General features: G+C 45.7%; 1 protein-coding gene across 1 annotated transcript in view; it reads left to right on the top strand.

Moving 5' to 3' along the window:
* BTRC (beta-transducin repeat containing E3 ubiquitin protein ligase) overlaps nt 1-9,249 on the top strand; it is a 67,637-nt gene extending 58,388 nt beyond the window's left edge. Inside the window, exons 9-12 of the mRNA XM_009870119.1 lie at nt 616-734; nt 4,946-5,056; nt 5,674-5,752; nt 9,030-9,249. Of these exons, the coding sequence (XP_009868421.1) occupies nt 616-734; nt 4,946-5,056; nt 5,674-5,752; nt 9,030-9,191 (471 nt within the window). The 3' untranslated portion in view covers nt 9,192-9,249. The remainder of the gene's footprint in view (nt 1-615; nt 735-4,945; nt 5,057-5,673; nt 5,753-9,029) is intronic.
* The last annotated feature ends 11,568 nt before the right edge of the window (nt 9,250-20,817 follow it).

Below are 20,817 nucleotides of genomic sequence, written 5' to 3'. Positions count from 1 at the left end.
AGGGAAGATGGTCCTTGGCAGTTATTCCACAGATCTTCCTTTACAAGCAGTGTTCTTCCTGCTGCTCATTTCCACTCGTCCCTCGTCTATTGAGCTTGCACGACTTGTTTACAGAGGTGTATGGCAATTCAAATCCAGGTACAGATGAAGTTGAAAAAGGAAATTTTTTTCCTGCCTCTTTTTTCAACTTGACCACTTCCATAATCTGTTTCAGCATCAATCATTCGGTTGTCAGAAGGCAGCATGAGGGCAAAAGTGACGGTGAGTGGCTAGGAGTCACTTAAGTGTTACTGCTGTTATCCCAATCTGCATCATTAAAACTAAGGAAAATCTGGATCCTCTGTGGACTCAGTCATGGCCCAAGAGTGCTAAAGCCTCATTTTGGAAGCTAATTCTCATATGGTGGGGCAAAAATCTTCCATGTACAGTGACCCAAGCTGCTAACAGTAGCAGATTATAGTCACAAGTCATCAGAGGAGTAATTTTCCCAGTCTTAACTATAGCATCTTCATTTAAGAGCGTTCTGGATGCACCTATATGTCAGATACCAGCTTTTGTTAGTCTCTTCGTAATAATTTTGTCTCTGTGTGGTTCCCTCCCCCCTTCCTGTCACAGGTATGGAACACTAGTACCTGCGAATTTGTGCGCACCTTAAATGGCCACAAACGAGGCATTGCATGTCTGCAGTACAGAGACAGGCTAGTAGTGAGCGGCTCTTCAGATAATACTATCAGGTGAGAGACACATTCCCCATTGCAGAGTTCTGTGCAAGCACGTTGTCTCTGATTCCCTGGGATGTGCAGAGGTTAGGCCACCGAAATGCTCTGTGCCATTGTCGTCTTTGAAATATACTTTCTTTGGTGTAGAACATTGGGAACTACTGGAAAGAGATATTAGAAGCCTGTTTTACTGTGTTGTCTTTCATCCTCTCTATCTCAAGAGTCCCATACTAATCAACAAGTTGCATCGCTCTGACAATTCCGGTGTATGAAAGAGCTGGCAAGTACCACTTTCTGTGATGTCCTCTTGCGATATTTTAATTGGGCTATGTGTCTAGTTAAAGGGGTCAGATTTGCAGTAAGAGGCATTTAATCCTCTGCAGAAATCCTCCTGGGCTCTGGCCAAACTCTTCTTATGGTTCTTGGCACCTGGTTAAGTTTGGAACAGCTGGCTTAGAGCATGAAGTTCAGTTTGCTGCCTTTTGCACTCCTCCAGCTGCCCTGGTTGCAATCTGAGATTTAACTCCTTCTAGCATCATGAGCCAGGATTTCTCCCTACATCCTGCAGCTGCTGACATAGAGATGTCCCACTAATCTTGGGATGTACGGAGCGAGCTTGAATAGTCGTATATGCAGCCTAGGGAAATGGCCCTGTTGTGCAAGCAGGAGTAAGAGCAACCTCCCTCTTGTTTTTGTTGTTGCTTTGAATAATTGTCTGCCTTCTGATAAAACTTGAAAGCTGGACAGTGTGAGGAGAAAAACTTTGCTTTGCATATCGGTAATAAGTTTTCCTCAGTGAGAATGATTTGTGCTACTGTTTGCGTGCGGACTTGGCTTGCAACACGCTGCCTCTCCTTGCTTTGCATTCTGTAGGAACATGGTGGTCCTTTGGTTGACATCACTGATTGTGCCAGATTTTAGTATAGGGCTGTCTGAGAGCATGACCAGGAACTTCTATCTCTTAATCAGGGGAAAAAAATGTTACAGATATTCGTGTAGGAGTAGCACCAGTAGGTGAGAACTCCTGCTCTTCAAATAGGAAAAAAATAACTGCTTGCAATTGTACTGTGAAACGTAGTTTCAGAGTCGGAAATAGTTAAACTTTACAGCAATTAGGGAAGGATCTAAAATATGACTTGCAATGCTAATAAAAATAAATGTCAAAATAGTGATAATGCTAAAGAGGAATACAGTTACTTTTATGCTTACATTGGATAAAATCCCTACTTGACAGATAAATTGTGCTAGAATTTCAGGAATGTTGGCAGTGAATCTTAATGGCAGTCAAGTTTGGCAGCTGTGTGGGCAAGACACAAGACTTACCTGGACACATCGTTCTCTCCCAGCAGAGGGAACAAGCGTGTGGAAGGATGATTAAGAAAGGGCAGATTACTAAATTATCTTTGTGTCTTGGTGCTTTTTATGTTTGGTTATAATCCGCTGTAAAATGGCAGATGTTGTGTGTTGGCCTTTAGTAGAGGCTGTCTCCTGATACAGAATTTGGAAATTCATTGTTCCTCAATTGAAGGGAAACTTTTTTCCAAAAGATGACTTTGTGATTTCTAGTTTGGCAGCTGCAAACGTAAGGGCAAGTGAAGTAACTGAGAAATCAGTTATATTTTTTTCTGTAGGGATACTCCATATATGAAAATGATTTAGGTTTTTGTTTAGGCAAAAAATTTCACCAGTGTAAGAGGACACATCTACATGGGCATTGCTATCATTGTGCCAATTTCTATCCAGTAGAAACTGGTCCATTAAGTTTAATCCAGTCACATCAGTATCTTAGCCTCTAGAGCAAAAGTTCTTAATTGCTACACACAAGCATGGTACGGAAAGAAAGAAAAAGAAAAAAAAATATATTTTAGAGCAAGGAAATGGAATCACACTACATCATCTTGGTGTAATTCTTAAGCAAGTGGTTGATTTGTGTGTGTATGTGTGTGCACGTGTTCAACCTTCCATGTGTACGCACATGGGGATCTGGTACTGAACTGTTTAGACAACAACATTCTCTCTAGGAGACAGGAATTCAGACTCATCTGCCTTCTGTACATCTTTCAGCTCTCTCGGGACTTTGAGTGATAATTTCAGACCTCCCTCTACTTCCAGAAGTTCCCCCAAAGCTATAGGGAGGAAGAATGGTAGTGTTTTTGACTGCGTACACTTTGTAACAAATTTCTTTTTAGTTAATTTTCAAGCCTTAAGAGTATGTCTCTTACTCTTTTGTCCTTTGGCTATTTAAAGAAGTAAAAATTTGAGAAGGTTATCAAATCTGGGAGATACTCTTGGCACCAGTTCTCCTAGGAGATTCTACTATTACATAGCAGTTACCCTTTTTGTACATGAAGGCCCATTCCCCACACGGCTAGGGACATCATTATCTCTTATAATCCCGTTCAGATTCAGGTAGAACCTCAAACTGGGACCTGAAAATGCAGGCCTGAATTGGTGTGGTGCAGCCTCCCAGAGCTGCTGGCAGTCTCAGGATTGATGGCAAGGAATGGAAGCACATGGCACGGAAGTTCTTGGCACAAAATTGCTCTTCAAACCTTTCTGTGCCAGTTCTTTTCTGGCATTGTCCATCTTATTACACTCCTTGAGAGACTTAATACTCTGACCAGGCAGAGTGCCCTTGACTGACCTTTGCCATGGAGTTGCTTGCTCTGACCTTGACTGGTGTGTGGGTACTCATGTGAAAACTACTGGGATCTTCACAGATTCATGAAAGATCAACTCTACAGATCGAAGAATCACCTTGCATTCCTCATTGGCCTAAAACATCTGCGTAGACAAATCCTTTCCCAGTTCTGTGGTGACAAGACAGTTCTATTCATTCTTCTGTTGTCCGAAGTGAGAGCAGCTTGTCGTGTCAGGACACCAGCCTTGGGCATACATACACTGAGTCTGGATTATTCCCTGGGGGACCTCAGGAGTAAAATATATGGGGACAGTTTATCTCTGTCTCAGAGAGACCTGACCCTTTGGCAGCTGTGCTGCTTCGAGATGTGTCACCCAGAGAAATTCCACAAACTGCCCATATTTCTCACTGCTGTGAAGTTCATGTCAATCTGAACACTAATTGAAGGAGCATTTAAGAACATTGTGAGTGCTTGCTTTCAGCTGTATGTCAGGGAGCCACAGCAGATACTGCTATTAAAAGATTCCTATATGAGCAGAGCATGCTTCAGCCAGAGGTGAAACACTTCTAGACAATATAGGTCAAAGAATTTCAGTTCTTGTAGGCAATTAAGCTTTCTATATCCATAGTAATTGAGGCTCATGTCTAAGAAATGTCAAAAGTACCGAAAGCAAATAGACTTACTTCATAACTGTTCCAAGCATTTCTTAAGTATTTTTCAAGGTAGTGAGTCAGTGTAAAAATTAATGTGTTTTAATTTATTCTCCATGCCCAAAATTCTGGGATATTTACAGTTCAGAGAATAAGGCATTGCTGAGTCTCTTACTGGAATGCTATGTACTTGTTTTCGTGCCAGAACTTTGTAAAATATTTGATTATTAGAAGCAGTTAGCAGAGAGCCACAGGAATTATTTGAGAGCAAGAAGAAGATGAGTTGCAAAATAATAAACATAGAGTGCTCATTTTAGCTTATGCGTAAGGTGCCTAGATGACAGAGTAAGCATACCTTCAGTGGGAGAAATGACAAGTAAAAAGGGCTTTTTAATTCTCGTACCTTTCACCACTTATTGATAGCTTAATTTGTGTGAGGTACTCTTCAAATCAGAAATAGGCACAGAGAGTACAGAAAGGGGCATGTGCCCTGTGAAGCTGATCTTACCAATTGAAACAAGCTGCCAAGGGGGTTGGTAAGTCTCCCTGTCTTGATGTCTTAAAATCAAGGCAGGATACTTTTATGAAAAATCAGCTTCAGTATAATAAAGTTATGAGGCTCACTGTGAAGATAACTGGGAGATCTCCTCTGTTACTAGAGCAGTTGATACTAAGATACTAAGACACAACTGGTCTTAAAATTTGTGGATCTCTGACTCATTTCCCGTGTGATACCATAACATAGCAGGGTCATGCTGAAAAGCATGCACCCGCTGAACGGCAGGAGGAGAAATGAATGTAGTTTGTTTCTTCTTTGTTGTTCCAGTGTAATCTTTATTTCCGAGTTTCCATTAACTACGAGCAAAGACCAGATGTTTCGTTGCAATGATCAAATAGTCAAAAATTCTTAGTGCTTCTTTGTACTCTCTTCCAGACTGTGGGATATTGAATGTGGGGCGTGTTTACGAGTACTGGAAGGCCATGAAGAGTTGGTGAGATGCATACGCTTTGACAACAAGAGGATAGTCAGTGGGGCATATGATGGGTGAGGCTGTCAGTGCAGTCAATGCCTTGTATCTTGCTGTCTGTCTCAGTGTCCCACACCCTCTTTGCTCTGTCTTCCTTATAAATATTAGAGTCCTTGTCTGTCATACCAACAGGACCTTTTCATGGCCAGTAAATCAGGACCATGCTACAAAGTATATCTCTTTTTCTTCTTTTGAAATAAGTCGGTGTGATTTGATACATGTAGTGCAGTTCTAGTATCTGACCTACCCAACCTGTGACCACTTCTAGCCAAACCACTGGTAAGAGCAATCTTTCCCACCTGTGGTTACGTCTTACAGACCTTTTGCCATTACAGACTAGGTGTCTGCACTCGCACATGATTCTGTTAGTTATTACCACCTGCTTTTTATGTGTTTCACTTCGTTGACAGTATATTTTTTTCCCATTAATCTCTATAAGGTTTACAAAGGGAAAATGCAAGAACCAGGTCTCAAGAGCAGAAAGATTGCTCTAATTTTCCTTGAACTGGTGGATTAGCCAAGCCAAGAAGTAGTAGCAGTTATTTATTTATTTATTTATTTATTTATTCATTGTGAGCAGTTGCTTTTTGCTCTTTAACAGGGACATGGTGTTTTTCTGTTTTTTCACTACTAGGAAAATTAAAGTATGGGATCTTGTGGCTGCTTTGGACCCCCGTGCTCCAGCAGGGACCCTCTGCTTGCGAACCCTTGTGGTAAGAGCTTTTGGGGCATTGGAAGGGGAAGAAGAGTGTGCTTCATCAGGGCTATCTTGAGCCATGAAAACTCAAGTCAGCTTAACCCCAGCCTGCAGGGTCTAGAAATCGTTTCTAGGGGTCTGGCTTTTTTGGGTATCCAATATTTTGGTTTAGAATTTGCAAGTTATAAAATATTAGAAGTTAGAAGCTGTGGAGTTTTCACTCACTTTTTAACAGTTTTATTCTGCGATTTGAAGTTAATAACTAAATCCTTTTTTGAGACTTGTCCTTCTTGGAAGCCATGTGTCAGTGGATTTACTTTAACCTGTGTGTATCCGATGATGTGGTATTAAGTATCTGAATTGTTGACATGAAATTTCTTAAAGAAGAGTAATGCATTCCAAATTTGAGGAAAAAGAACAGAAACACCCTTGGGATTGCTTTTAACTGGCTTTTGGATGTTTTAGGAGAGAGCAGGTAAGGACTGAACAGTCAGTGAAATTGCCTCATCCTTAAACAGCAACTACTACTTTTGTGCCATCCGTTGGGTATTTAGTGCAGGTCTGATGGTGGTGTGGGTAAAACGTCATTGTGTGAGTGTTAACAGAATGCAGTCATGCTTAACAATGGCTCTGCACTGGTCTTACAGTAATGTGGGAAGGTTGTGAGGAAAATGCCAGTATAGCCAAGGCCATGGGATGGTTCCTGTGAGCGTTCTTCCAGTGCATTCACCCCAGAAAGCCTGCACTGTTGCTGGGGATGGTACCAAATTCTCATTCTCATGTTTACTAGAGGTGCTTATTTTTTAGCTAAGAAGTTTTTGGGCAGTGTTCGGGTTGGTTATACCTTTTCATGCTGAGGGATGTAACTGTCATCTGTGCTCTAAACAAAGCTCATACCAAGGCTGTCTGACTCTCCAGATGTGGTTACTTCTCACCAGCTGAGCTGTGCTAGCTGACCTTCTGCTCACTCGTCGGCCACCTGAATTGCTACCGTTGCTGTAGATTTTGCTAAAGTATTTAACTTCACGTTTGGTGTAGGCTGTGAGGGTTACTGTGACTCGGCTGACAGGCAGTAGATCATTAAGCTGTGCTAACTCTTTTCCAATCATATATTTGGACCAGAAGCTGCAGAGTCAGAGTCCGTGAGAGTCTCGGATGCTTGCAAGTACTATGTTGAAAAACATTCTCGTTAGCCAAATAGAACTGCAAATAGTTTCATGGCTGAAATCCAGGAAAAACCCTTTTGTCATCAGCCACCCAATTGCAAACTGTGGAACGATTCTGTGCCTGTGAGCACATATCCTGAGAGTCTAAGACTTCAGCTTGGTATTAGTAGTGTTCCTGCTCCAGCCTGAGACAAATGTGTGCCTAGTAACCTGTAGACTTAATTTAAGTGGTGTGATTTCCTCTACATTCTCCAGCAGTGGACAGCCAAAGTGCCCCAGCTAATTATATTATAAATCAGAAGCGGTGGGATGGAAACACAGTAGGAATCTCAACACGTGGATGCTCATAAATCCCTGTTTGATAGCAATGGAGGGGGCCAGAAGAGGGGGGGCAGAGGAAGCTGTTATAGTGCTTTTTAGGACTTTTCATGTTTATGACAACACGGCGTCCTTATACCTGCTTACCCATGGTTTGGGGTGGGTTTTTTTCCCTCTTCCCTTGGCCTCCAAAATTAAACCTGGCTGCACAATGAACATCGTGAGTCTCCTGCTGCTCGTGTTCAATTTTCAAACAGTAGGAGGAAAGTGCACAGATAACAAATGCTCGCTGCGCGCCAGGTCCCTTCCAGTTTTGTCTTCCGTTAGCTGGAACAGCGGCCGTGTGAGTTTGACAGAAGCTTTCCAAGCGCAGAATAAGCACACAGTTCAGCTTTCCTTGTGAGCTAAAGAGTCCAGGTACTCATGGCGTAAACTTAGGGTGTGTGTTCCGCTTATTGCTACTGCGACAGCAAAGGGCAGATGCTGTGTGGAATTTCTAGGGCAACCTTACTTAGCCCACCATGACTGGCTAAAAAAGAAGGGAGTTTCAAAAGTACCTCTCTCTTGGTGTCTCTGTGAGCAGTCCCTCAATGGATCTGGATATTGTAGTGATATTTTTTAGCAAGAATGTCTTTCCTTCACTGCTGCAACAAGCGCTCTGGAAAAAAATTTCCTTTTGGAATGAGTGTGAAGACAGAAACTCTTAAGATGCTTTTAAGACAGAAAGGTATGGTTAGAAGATCAGAAAGATACCAATGATAAGGCCTTTTCTAAAATTTGTGTATTTTCAGTTAATTTTAGTTTAAAGAATCAGAGATTCACTTTAAAGCAGCTGTTGCACTTTGCAAACCAAGCTGTATTTTTGTAGTCCTGTGCCATAAGACAGAGGCTTCCTATTTAGTAGCTAACAATCCCCTTTTGTCTAAATGTTTGAGAAACCTGTATTTTCAGTATTAAAGTGACTTAAGACATAATTTCTTCTGGACCCTTTACAGTGTCGAGCACTAAAGAGAAATAGGTGCTAATAGAAGAGATAGGGCTTGCCTTAGTTGCATGGCTTCTGTTCCCTGCTGACCAAGAAGGCCACTGCTCACTCTTGCAGCAGCGTAAGCTCCAAGAAAAAAACAGGCAACGCAAAAGGGAAAGCGTAGTGGATTTGCTCTGCATACTCAGGATCTTGCCATTGCCTCCTGTTAATTACAATCTGAACTCTTGCCAAATCGTCGTGCCATTTCCACTCAGCCTCAGAGCAGAATGCAAACTGCCTATAAAGAATGCCCTTTCTAGTTCATATTTATAGAGCTGCTTAGGAGGAATTATTACTGTGCCACTGGACTTTACAACAGTCTCCTTAGTGTCCTCCAGTATTAAGCTCTTTCCTCGTCAGCAGTCACAATGGTGCCAAGTCTCGAATGGGAAGTTCTCATCTCTCCCCCTGTGCAGCATCTGAGAATGATGTGATTTTGGGAAAGAGATTTGCCATGGAATGCGGAGGGCAGTGCTCTCATCAGCCTCACCAGACTGAATTGTGTGGTGGAGAGAGCTTGGTTTGTTCTGCATGGTGCATGTCCAGTGTTGGGATTTAAGGAGTAACTGGATAACTGTAATGTAAACTTTCTGCAAGCCAAGTACTCTGATATGGCAAACCCTTTTCACAGGGAGAGGTCTTAATTTACACTGTATGATGGTGATGCACAGTGTGTCATGCTGGGTAACACTAGAATCCAAGCCTGAGTTCATCTTTCCCGCTCCATCCCAGGTGCCAGCAAGTTTGCAAAATAACATGCTATGTCTCTCACTTGCTTTTAGGAGCATTCTGGAAGAGTCTTTCGACTTCAGTTCGACGAATTCCAGATCGTCAGCAGCTCACATGATGATACCATCCTCATCTGGGATTTTCTGAATGACCCAGCTGCCCAAGCAGAATCCACTCGTTCCCCGTCCAGAACATACACCTACGTCTCAAGATAAATAACGCTACACTGTACCTCACACTCGCACAGGTAAAGAAAGATTTAAAACATAAAATGAGGCTCAAAGGTGACACTGGATGTAGTGCAAGCATGCTCCTTGAAATAACTAGCTCAGTCTATCAGTATTTCTCGTCTTGATTGAACGGTAGTTGCAGTGTCCTGTAAAAGCGCAGGAATGGTTTTGATACCTTAGAACAGGGACTTCATTTTAGGATTTGTGGCATGTGGCACCTGTGAGTTGCCCTGAAGAGCTCCTCCTCCTCTGTCCATCATCATCAATAGTTAAATCAGCTATCACTGCTGTCCAGAAGGAGGAACGGTTTCTGCAGAGCGAGTAGAGCAGCTGCTGCCTAACAAGGGGATGCAGATGGCCTGACCCTGGGCACTTGTCACCAGGCAGGAGGGTTTTGCCAAGAAGTGTCAGCTTTATTCCCTCCCTCTGAAGCAGTGGCCATTCTTTTCACTCACAGCAAGCTGACTCAAAAGAGCAGTTTGGCTAGGGGACGAGATGCCAAGTCACAAGCCCAGGTGAAGTTAATCGAGATGCATCACTGTGCGAAATCATTTATTGGTAGAGCCTGGCCCTTGCTCTCTCTAGCGTAGCACGGGTGTTAAATAGTTCATAGCAGAGCCTGGCTGCTTTACTCATCACCTTACCCTTTTGTCTTGGCCCATACAGTGTGGGGAGGGCATAATGTTTCCTCTGTTTGGGTTGCTTGTAGAGTGGATTTGATATATATGAGTGGAGCAGGATGGCATGATTGCCCATTTTGGTGGGTGCATGCACAATTACTGTTAGCTTGAGAAAAATGGCAGAAGAGCTGACAGGCTTCTGCAAGGGGGTGTCCACAGTGACATTTTCCCATAAAAATGCTCTGTCATGGGGCACATCCTGTATCCTTTCTGTCTGATTGTTAAATGTACAGCGATGCTCTGGAGCTGTCAGATCAGCTGTCTTGATTTTCTCAAACACTCTGGTCAATCAGATGTTCTTTTAAATCATGGGGTGCAAATGGGGTTTGTTTGGTTTGTTCTCTTTTTTGTTCCCAGGACTCATTTAAGCTGCAGTATTTAAATTATCTGCCAATGCCAGGACAAAAGAACTATCCACGTAACCAATACTTGCTGAAGAGAGAGGCTCTCAGACTTGTTTCTGGAATAAAGTTGGCATGCGGTTGATCTCAAACAGGGTCTACTCAGCGCGGCTGACTGCTGAAGTGCTGCTATATCAGAAGATGACTTTTATCTTTCAGGAACAGTTAACATTTTTAAACCTTTCCATCCCTTTCCTCCCTCATTCCCCTTCTCATGTTCCCTCCTCTTCCCTTTATCCTGTTTGGTTCCCCTCGAAACCCAGTCACAGATGTCCTATGAATATATTTAAGATGTTGCCAGAATGTGTCGCTTTGCTGTTAAGCAGAAGACTTATAGCCACAGTGCATCTTTCTGAGAGAGTCACTTCAGGGTGGGTGTGAGGTGGGGTGGGGAGGAGGCTGCTACTCTCAGACTGAAATCAATATCCATTGCTAGGCCTTTGAAAAACCATTCAGCTCTGAAGAGCAGCAGAAACACTTATAACAGCCAGACCAGCCTGGCCCCGTCTGACTTCCCTGTGGCTTTTGGCTGTCCTAATTGCAGATCTATTTTTTGTGGAGAGAAAACCCTCGAAATTTGACTAACATGAGCCAAATCCATCTCTTTCCTCTCCTGCCTGCTCTGCTAACCCTTAATCTGCTTGGCTGGGGAATGCTATTCAGTGAAAAGTTAAATTCTCTTCTGCCAAAGTCCCAAGCATGATGGACTGGGGCTGAGATCCCATGCACCACACACTGGGTGAAACGTTGACCCAGGGCAGTATTTCACCACCAAAGGGATTGTCTGTAACGTCTTCCTCCTGCCGTTCTCCCTGAAGAAAGTGTGTTGCTGATGGCTTATGAATCATTCTGTAAATCGGAGGAAGTCTGAGGCTGGGGTAAAGAGGAAATCTGGACATTGCATCTTTCTTTCCATTGCTTCTCCCTTCAGAGAGGCTGTAGCTGGATGCCTGAAGAAGGAGCTCCTAAAAACCCTGTGGAGCTCTCAAGATCTAGCTACCCAGGAGTAGAGACACTGCACAGACACTCTGGCCATGACAATAAGACTGCTCACACGGATGAGCAAAGGCACAGTCACCTGGTGATGGGAGATGAGTAGAATGAGTATGGCCACAAGTACAGTCAGTACAATCAGCAATGGCTCCAGGCCAGTTCTGCAGCATTTCTGGGGCTGGTCTTGCTCGAAGGCCTTCAGAGGAGAGAGCCTTTGGTGTGCTTCTCTAACCTACGTGCATGCTGCATTGCGGTTTGGGGACACAGGCTGATTAGTCCCTTTGCTGATAGCTGAGCTGGATCTTTGCTTTCTAGCTGAGGCTTTTGCAAATTGCCGTCATTTAGAAGGTAAAAATAGCCCAAAAGAGGAGGGACGTGAGAAACAGTTCTGCATGTCTTTGACCTAGACAGAGAAGTCTAGGGGGAAACAGCTCTTTTAACAGAGCTGGAAGGAAGTGCGCTAGGCCTACATTTAGATCAGGAAAGACTGGGTAAATCAGTTCCTGGCTGGTCTGGGTCTGGGCCCAGATCTGCTACTTTAGGTCTGGAATAACCCCCACTGCCTTAGAGGGGAGTTGCTCCACTTCTGCAGGAGGAAATTGGAGCCCTTCATCTCTGGGCTAGAGGGGTTTCACATAGGCTGTGTTAACACCTTCTAAACTTGGAACTTGGCAGATGGGAAATTTTTTTTAAAGCTATTCTCATCAACTTCACTTTGCTGGGCAAGCAGTTGCATTGTTCCTAATTGCTTGGGATGCGCTTTTTCCACCAATGGAATTTTACAAGGAGCTGGACCAAGAGTCCCCAAAGAGCAGTCCAGAGGGCTTAAATCGTTTTGGTGACAGCTAAGACAGGCAAGGTGATGATGGAGTTACGGAGGAAGGGAAAGCTGGTGCTTGGGGAGTACCTAGTGCAGTTCCTGGAGCACATGGGCAGCAATCTTGAGCGCTTGGCTCACTGTGGTTTTTTTAAGCCTAGACACTACATCAGTGCATCGGAGCGTCTCAGAGCACATGGTGACACTACCGTTTTGTGTTTGAACTATTACTGTGAAAGAGTCAAACAGGTTAACAGCTCTGTTCAGGTAACGCTGACAGTGTGACTTACCTCTGCAGAGTCATAAAAGTTCTAATTCACAATAATAAGCTCATCCGAAACTGATTTTGGCACTACTTTTAAGTCTAGGAAGGCTGTTCCAGATTTTGGGCAACTCTACATATCAGGCATTCTGCAGTCCAAAAGCTAAAGTGGCAAAGGAGTAGAGAGAATCAAAATTTACATCTCAAATTTTGCCGAGTTCAAGTTCTGAGTCTTACTCCTAATGTTATTTGAACACTGTTCCTCTAAATTCAGTTATTACAAGGTCTGCAGCATGGTTACATATCGGCAGGGTGTTGTATGACCTTGGCTGCAGATCTAATAGTTATTTTGCTCGGCTTGGTCATCCTCTGTCTTTTACATCTAGGTTATTGTAGAAAACAATGGTCTATTACTCCACCCTCTGAAGGCTGCAGAACTTGCTAATATTTTAATTGCATCTTTGTGACCAACACCTACACAGATGCATTGTATTTTACTAATTGAGAGAATTTGAGAGAACCGTAAGGCTGACTGGCCAAACAGAAACACTGCTACTGCACCTTGACCTTGGTTGTCGTGGCCCTGGTGCTCCGTGCTCTTATTCTGTAACTTCTGAGCACTGTTGGGTCTTCATGTGGTACCATAGTTTGAACTCTGCTGTGCAGAGCGTGAAAGGTACAGTTTTTGGCACACAGTAAGAATGGTGTCTTACCCTCAAGAAGGGGCTATGTCTGGGTACTTCATACAGAACTGCAGAAGGGTGAGGATTCCTACCCCACTTCCCGAGTTGTACAGATTTTCTGATAGCTAAGAAGGAAACTGAAGTTAACTGTTCTAACTTGAACTTGAAACTGCCACGGCCTCAACATTTGCTGATGTTTATTGTGCACCCAGGGAGGAGCAATCTGGTAAGTAGATCTCCCAATGTCAGGAGAAAGTGGCTTTTTCAAACTTCCCCCCCTTAGGATATGTGTGCATGTGTGTGTGAGTGTGCAAGAGTGCATGCGAGAGAGAGGTTTCAGCATGAACTGGACGGATAATCCCTCAGCCAGGTTGGAGTAATTGCAGAGTTTATAATGAAAAGAACTAGAATGTGCCTGCTGAAAGGAGATGGAAAAAGGCTGGAAGTGTCTGTGGGCTTTAAGTGTTGCACATCGCTTTGAAATAATGAAATGAAATACCTCTGCTGCGTAGAGATTGGCACTTCTCCCACAAGTAGGAAGCTCACGCTAGCCTTTCCCTTTGGACTATGGGCTGGGAAGTCCTGGAGGTATGGGACATTCAGAGCAGGACAATCCACGACGGTCACACCGTGTCCTGCTTGTGACTCCTTTGCAATAGGGCACAGTTCTGCTGCAAATATTTCTCGCCCTCCGAGGAATACAGCTTGCTTTAAAATATGCAAATAGAAAGTGGCATGAAGGAATTTGCAGCGAGAAAGCTTCTGTGGCTGTCTTCTCTGGAGCAGCTCCCTCTGCTCCCTGTTAGCATTCAGGGGCAGACACATCCGCTGTTGGAACAGAAGGATTCAGGTGACGAGTTGGGAAGTCTGTCATCATCAGAAACATTGAAATGCTTTACACTTGTTTCTAAACTGGAAGCTGACTTGGACCATCATGCTATACCTACCCGGCACCTGCTCCTGCTCCAAAGGTTCCTTTTTTCTTTTTCTAATTTTTTTTTGAACACTGAAAAAGCTGGAGAGTATCATGTGCATTTCTCTGTTCCCAGGTATGTGTTTCCTGCCCCTGCTGCATGTTCCTTTCTCGGTCTGAGCAGAGCTCCAGACTTGGTTCTGAGGCTTTTGGCATCCCAGCTCCAATGGGAAGCACATCTCAAGGTCAGGCTTTTTGCCTAACTTTGTTAGCTTCCTTTAACACCGTTTTAGATCTGCCTTTTGTGGCTGATGATTCCTAAATTCACTTGGGGTGGGGAATATTTGTGTTTGGTAACTCACAAATACTAGCAGCTCTTCCTAGCTAGAGAAGCAGTCGGCCTTCCTGCTGTGGGCTTGCTGTTTGTTGTGGGAGGAGAAGGAGAAGACAAGCCAAGTGAACATCCAAGTTGAAAACCAGGAGGGAGTGCGGGGATGGAGATGGATCTCTGCAGAAGTGGGGACAATGCTAAAAATAGATCTCTTAGCTTGTGTAGTTGACTCAGAAGAATAGAGGTTTTCTGTGAGAATGTCAAAAGTCATCAGGACATAGTCAAGTAAGGCCTCCAACGCTTGTACTTGTCAGTTGATGCCACTTTTAGGTTGTGCTGGAGGCATGAGGAGAAAGGGATGGTTTAAACTACACTTGCCAAGTGAAGAATGAGCTTTGCTAGGGTCTCCAAGTGGCATGCATGATGCATCTGACATGCTGAGCCTTGCCCTAATGTGGTTCCCCCCAAAACAATAAGCGGTGGCTTCTCAGAAGGAGGGGGGAGCAACAAGTGACCCAGCTGTCCCCAGAAGAGGTCTCCATATGAAATCCCTCCATCCTCCTGCCAGCAAATCCCTTCCAGATTGATTGGCATGAGGGGGCCATGGTCTTTGTATCCCCACTTTTTATTCAGAGACTCACAGAAGCAGCAGGTCCCGTGGCTGGTACGTCCCTTCTGCACAGCCCCAGCAGCAGGCTGAGGGGAACGGCTGCCGCCTGAGCATTTGGCTTCCCCTCTTTTCCCCCTCACCCCATTTTTCATTTTTTTTGTAGTGAAGTGTAGGCAAACTGCTGACAAATTCCCAAAGTATCTTCCAGGGTGAGCCTTGGCACACTGCCAGAATAAATTGTCCTTTTTCTTGTCAGAAAACTCTTCCCATGACTTTGCGCTTGTTCCCAAAGACTGCTGGATTTATGTGTTTTTTGTCCACCGGATATCCCATGGGAAGTGGCAACACTGGTTAATCCTTAGTGATGTTCTGGGTGCCCCCGCCCTGGAAGTGTTCAAGTCCGGGTTGGATGGATCTTAGAGCAACTTGTTTTAGTGGGAGGTGTCCCTGCCTGCAGCAGGGCAGGTGGAACTAGATGATGGTTAAGATCCTTCCAAACCATTCTTCGATTCTGTGTTGAGCTGATATTCTCAAAATCAGGATGCTGATGTATATGAGTGTACAACAAGCCCTTCAGATATTTTAGCCAACTCGCAAATAGGTCCCTTTTTTTAATAGCCTATCACCCTAAAAGATATCCTAATTTCTGCTCAGGCAGGAGCCCAGTGCAGCTGTTGCCAGAAAATTAGCATGAAATACCAATCTTGATCAGAGTATCTCTGCTCCTACCTGTATGTTGAAAAATAATTTGTTGCCTTTACATGCAAAGTGTTTTAAACTGCTGGCACTCAAGCACTGGTTTATGTCTAAGCAAAGCTGCCTGTGCAGGAGGAAGGCAGGCCTGGGTTCTTTGCAGCGGTTTTTACAAGGAGCTAGCTGTGAGCATTTGGGGGCAATTCATAGTGAAAATCTGGAGCTGCTTTTGAGCCTAAAACTTTGCTTTCAGCTACTGTATCTTTATCACATGAGGCATTGCAGGGCTCAGCCTAGCCACAGTTACAGCACGCCAGAAAAGTGACGTGGACCTCAGCAAAGCGCAACGGGTCCCGTTTCTCCCAGACATTTTACATGGCTGCGTTTCGAAGGGCTGCCTGCCTGCAAGGCCAGCCTGTGCTGCATCGCTCTTGCCTGCTCAGGCTGAGGTGGGTGTGGAAGTGGGAGAGATGAGAAAGAACATGGTTTCTCCAGAGTTTTCTGTTTGTTACTCTGCTATATTTGTTATCTGGATTCTTAAGTAATGAGTGCTTTGAATTTTGTGATTATGTTGTGGTGATGTGTAGTTAATGTACTAATGTTCACTTGAGCTAGGATCATGGTAACAGTGTGGTTTTGGTTTTTTGTTTTGTTTTGTTTTTTTTAACTGTTCAGAAAATAACTTAAATACAAAGATTAAGCTGTGAATCTCTTCTGTTTTTATTTTGGGGTGAAGGACACTGACAGAATACCAGGCCTGTGTTATTATCTTCCTCAAGCCCTGTGAATGTGAGTCTCACACGACATTTGCGGCATGAACGCCTGGGGGTGCCGCTGCCATCGGGTGGGTGGCTCTGCCCTGGGACCGGGGTACACGTGGCTTCACAGGACACGTGGGATCTGCACTCGTTGGTGAATGCAGCATTAAAAGTCGGCCCTGGCAGTCAGAATAAAAAAAAGACACTTATTCCTAAAACTGCAGCATACTTTTTTAATTAACAAACTCTCCATTCATAGCTGATGGCCTCTGGCTGGGGCAAATGAGTCTGCCCTGTAAGCCGGAGAATAGATGTGACGGATACGGAAGAGCTGGAGCCCATCCTGCCCATTAAAAAAGTGGTGGGGGCAGAAGCTATAAAGACTTTGTGTTTTTCTGGTACTGTTGCAAGATCCTGGTAGGAGAAGCACAAATTTGTTTTATAAGCTAATCAGAATCCTGCTGTTCAATAATGAGTGAGTAATTGACATATCGCAGCACCACCACACAGCTCCATGGCTGGGGGATGCTGTCATGCTTACAGCTCGCCCGAATTTTAATGCAAGCACCCTTGCCCTCAGAACACCTTTCTCTTAAAAACACTCCTCGGATAGCAGCCTTGAATCTCTCCCTTTTACTTAACAGCCTCTTGTAAAACAAAGGCCACCGCAGTTTTAAGATCCTGACTCCTGGGGTGGTCAGAAAACAAACAAACCCCACACGCTCCCTCGTCTCTCTCCCTGCTGACTCCATTCTTGGGAGCCAGCAGGAGGCTGGAGATTGCGATGGCTCCTGCTTTTCTGAAGCGCTGGGAGCAGGATTCCTGTCACTTCCCATCCCTGTCTCTCCTTGTGACAGGGTTCCCAGCAGCCACGTGCTTTGTTTGGCAAGAGGTTGGGGTTTTTTATGTGTATATATACGTTTTTATATATATGTATATGTGATTACACCGCTTCAACCTTTTCTGTTCTGTCTCTGCTCTTTCCTCACATCTGATAATAGATCTGGAAGAGGAATTGCAGTGACAGGCTTCATCCATCGTTTCGGGTCACTCTGTAATGCAGGATGCAGCTTGACTTAACCTGTGACTGCCAGAACACTCAAATGAGACCACTTTGCCTTTCCTACTCACAGTCCCAGGTCTCTGTGTGTGCCCAAACCACACACACACGCAGAGTCCTGTGAGAAACACGTTTTCCTTCTGGGTTCTCTCTAGCCATTCCTTAGCTAGTCCTTCCCCTTCTTTTCCTTAATACTTAAAGGTGAGCATCAGAGTATTTATTCCAGATTTCTAGGACTGGAACCATGCTATGCCACAGCGCACAGGCTGGAAAACTTCTCCCAGGAATTCTGGCATCACGTCTGAAAACTCAAGTACTTAAAGAGAGTCTTTGAGAAAGAAAAGCAATCTCAATTGTAAATTTCCACTGGAAAAGAATGAACACCAGACAGCTTATCTTAAATAGATTCAGTGGTTAATTACCCTTTCTGTTTAAAAATGTGTGCCTTATTTCCACTTCAAATGAGGGAGGAAAGTAATGTTTACCATAGCTTCAAATTAACACCATTTGATCAACCTACAGCTTTAAAATTAAATCTTCTCCTTTTTTAATTTATTTTTATTGTATTATATACACGCTTTATAGTATAGTAAGGTAGTTTTTGTAGAGGGGAAATTGGCCAGTTCAGACCCGCTGGGCTAGAATTAATGTAATTCTTACCAAAAAGTGTTTAGAATTCAGCAGTGGGGTGGTGCTGTGCCAGTTCAGAGGATGGGGAGCTGAGGATGGGGAGCTCTCGGCAGAGGAGGCAGCATGGCCAGGGAGACAAAGTCCCTGAGCAGATAGGACATGTGGCTTTAGGCTGTGCCCAGGTTTGGCAGCACCCTGGTTTGTTCAAAGGCCATGGGCGTGAGCACTCCCCCTGCCCCGTGCAAGGGCAGAGCTGTGGGTGCCCAGGAGGGTGTGGAAATGAGTTTGATGGAAATAAGATGCTGTATCTTCCCATCCTCAGCTTCCTCTCCTAAGTGCTTTGCTGACATGCACCTGGCTGGTAGGAGCAGCTGGGACTCTCTAAATCAGCCGGGAGATAGCTGAGCTGTGGGGCTGATCTGCTGGGCACCGCTCAAGTTGGATAAGGAGTATGACCAGGAAAACCTGGGCTAGAAGAGATCTCACCTGTACAGGTACGTAGCCTTCCTGCAGCTGGAGAACGGCTTTCTACTGCAACGAGGCAGAGGAGGCAGCCTGAGCCGTGCTTTCACTAGGGATGCCACCAAGTTTCTTGTGGAGGCCACTGCAGTTTGCAGAAACTCAAGCCCCTGGTTAACGTAACACAGCTGATACATCCAAAACTCCCCGTCCCGTGCCCAAAGCACCCTGCTGGCATTTACAAAGGCAGATCGAAGAAGGCTTCTCCAGGGGGGCAGTGAGGCAGGGAGTCTGCTGGACCGTCTCCCTTTCCGCAGTGTCAACTCCAGAAGGGCAGCACTGGCAAACTGCTCTGATCTTTCAAGCTGCAGAGGTGTCTACAAGCAGCTCTGCCCTGCTGCACCCTCTCACGCAGTGCAGGGAAAGGAGTCAGTGGCTGCTAAGCAATGCATCTTTTTGCCTGCATATATTTGAGCCATGTCCTTGTGGACTTTGTTCTAGTTCAGACTATGTGGTGCTGGGCAAACACTCAGAGGCAGCACTGAAGACTGTCCTCTCCGAGGAATTTCCATCTCATCTTGGAAAACAGGGTGAACTCTCCCAGTGGATCTTCCCTGCTGCTGCATTCCTTGGTCCTGCAGAAATCCTCATGCCATTGTTTTTGGCGTTTTATGTCTTCAGTGTCGGGGGTCCTGCATGGCTGGCTGGTGGCTGCCAGTGCCTGGCCCTGGGGAGCGGGGCAGGAGGTGCTGAGGGCTCTGCCATTGCAGCAGGGCTGGCTCTGTCCTTCCCCTCCACACAAGCTCCCTGGGGCAGGATGAATCCTGCCTCTACTAATGCTGTGGGCGGCTCAGCTCTGCTGGGGACCCTGCTCAGCACCATGTCACCGTCAGGAGAGCACAGTGCTCCCAACAGTGTCTCCATCCTGGGCTTGGAAAGTTCCATCACTCTGTGTGGGAAGCCTGCTGGGACTGGCTCTTCTGGCTCCTCTGGCTCTCCGGGGCTTCTTTGTGTGCCTCAGGTACTGTGTCCAATGCCTCAAGGTGATGAGGAGCATGAGCATCCCATGGCATGGAGAGGTGAGACAGGGACACCCCAGTGCCACGTCTGGGGACCGGGACAGCAGTAAGGCACGAGTGGGACAGAAGTTCCTGGGAGTGACAGTGGGAGGGAATGAGGGTGGTTTGTGGGCTCACAGATGCTTTCTCAGCCAAGGTGGATGTTTTAGCCAGGGAGTCCTTGCACGGAGGCTTGGGAAGAACAGGGATGCCTGTAAATTGTGGAGAGGAGCTCTCACAGCACAGACCAGTGAGTGTTACTCGCCAGCACTTGTCTCCATCTTCGCGTGCAGCACTGTCACCGGGTCAGGTCACAGGAGTGTCTCCGATTAACCTGGCTCCCTGGTGACCCTAATTGGCACCCCAGGCTTTCCTCCACCTCCCCTTTCCTTTCCCAGCACGTGTATGTCACCTATACATCTGCTGCTAAATCTCTGCTCTCAGTATCCCAGCCACGGATGGGAACTGGTGGCAGTAACCCAGATTTACCCCCTAAATCAAGTCCACCCCCCTGACTTGGTGCAGCATCCTGAGGATGTCCCTGCTCAGTCCCCGGCATCAGGCTGTGTGAAGGGAGGGAGGCTGTGGCTGGGGATGGGTAGGGGCTTCAGTGCGGAGAGGCTGGAAAGCTCTAGGAGGGTTTCTAGATGGGTACTTGGTGGGATGGCTCAGGATGGGAGGAGATTGTTGTTTCCTCCTCTCCCTGTGGCAAAGACCGCTGGACTTGGCACATTCAACCCCCCAGAGATGAGCCATGTACCTGGATGGCCAGAGGGAGAACGTGGCTGTGGGACAGCATGGACTGGCTTATTGTCCTGTCCTGGGTTTGCTGCTTCTCCCTGTCTTAGCAGAGGGCTTGGGATGAGTCCTGAGGGCGTTTAGGGCTGTGCCACAGCACTACAAGTGCTTTGGGCATGGCTGGTACCCACAGGCTGCGTGTCCTCCTCCTGGGTCACCTCACCTATGGGCATGTCTGATAAATGGATCTTTATCCTGTTGCTCTGGGAATGAAACGGGACCATCCCCTGAAGGACCATGGCTCCCTGCAGCTCCACACTGTGACCCTGCCACCGAGGTCTCTGCGGCTGCCCAGCACACCTGTGCAAAGGTAAAGGTGATGCCCTGCTCAAGACATACAGAAACTGAGCAAGACAGGAGCTCTTGAGCAGGTGCCTGCCCTGGGAAAAGCTGAACACCAGCAAGCTGCGAAGGGCTCCTGGCTGGGAGGAGGAGGGCCCGGTGCCTTCAGGGAGAGCCCAAGGC

The sequence above is a fragment of the Apaloderma vittatum genome, unplaced genomic scaffold (assembly GCF_000703405.1).
Source record: "Apaloderma vittatum isolate BGI_N311 unplaced genomic scaffold, ASM70340v1 scaffold22105, whole genome shotgun sequence".
NCBI classification, from domain to species: Eukaryota; Metazoa; Chordata; class Aves; order Trogoniformes; family Trogonidae; genus Apaloderma; species Apaloderma vittatum.
This window is presented reverse-complemented; position numbering and strand designations above follow the sequence as displayed.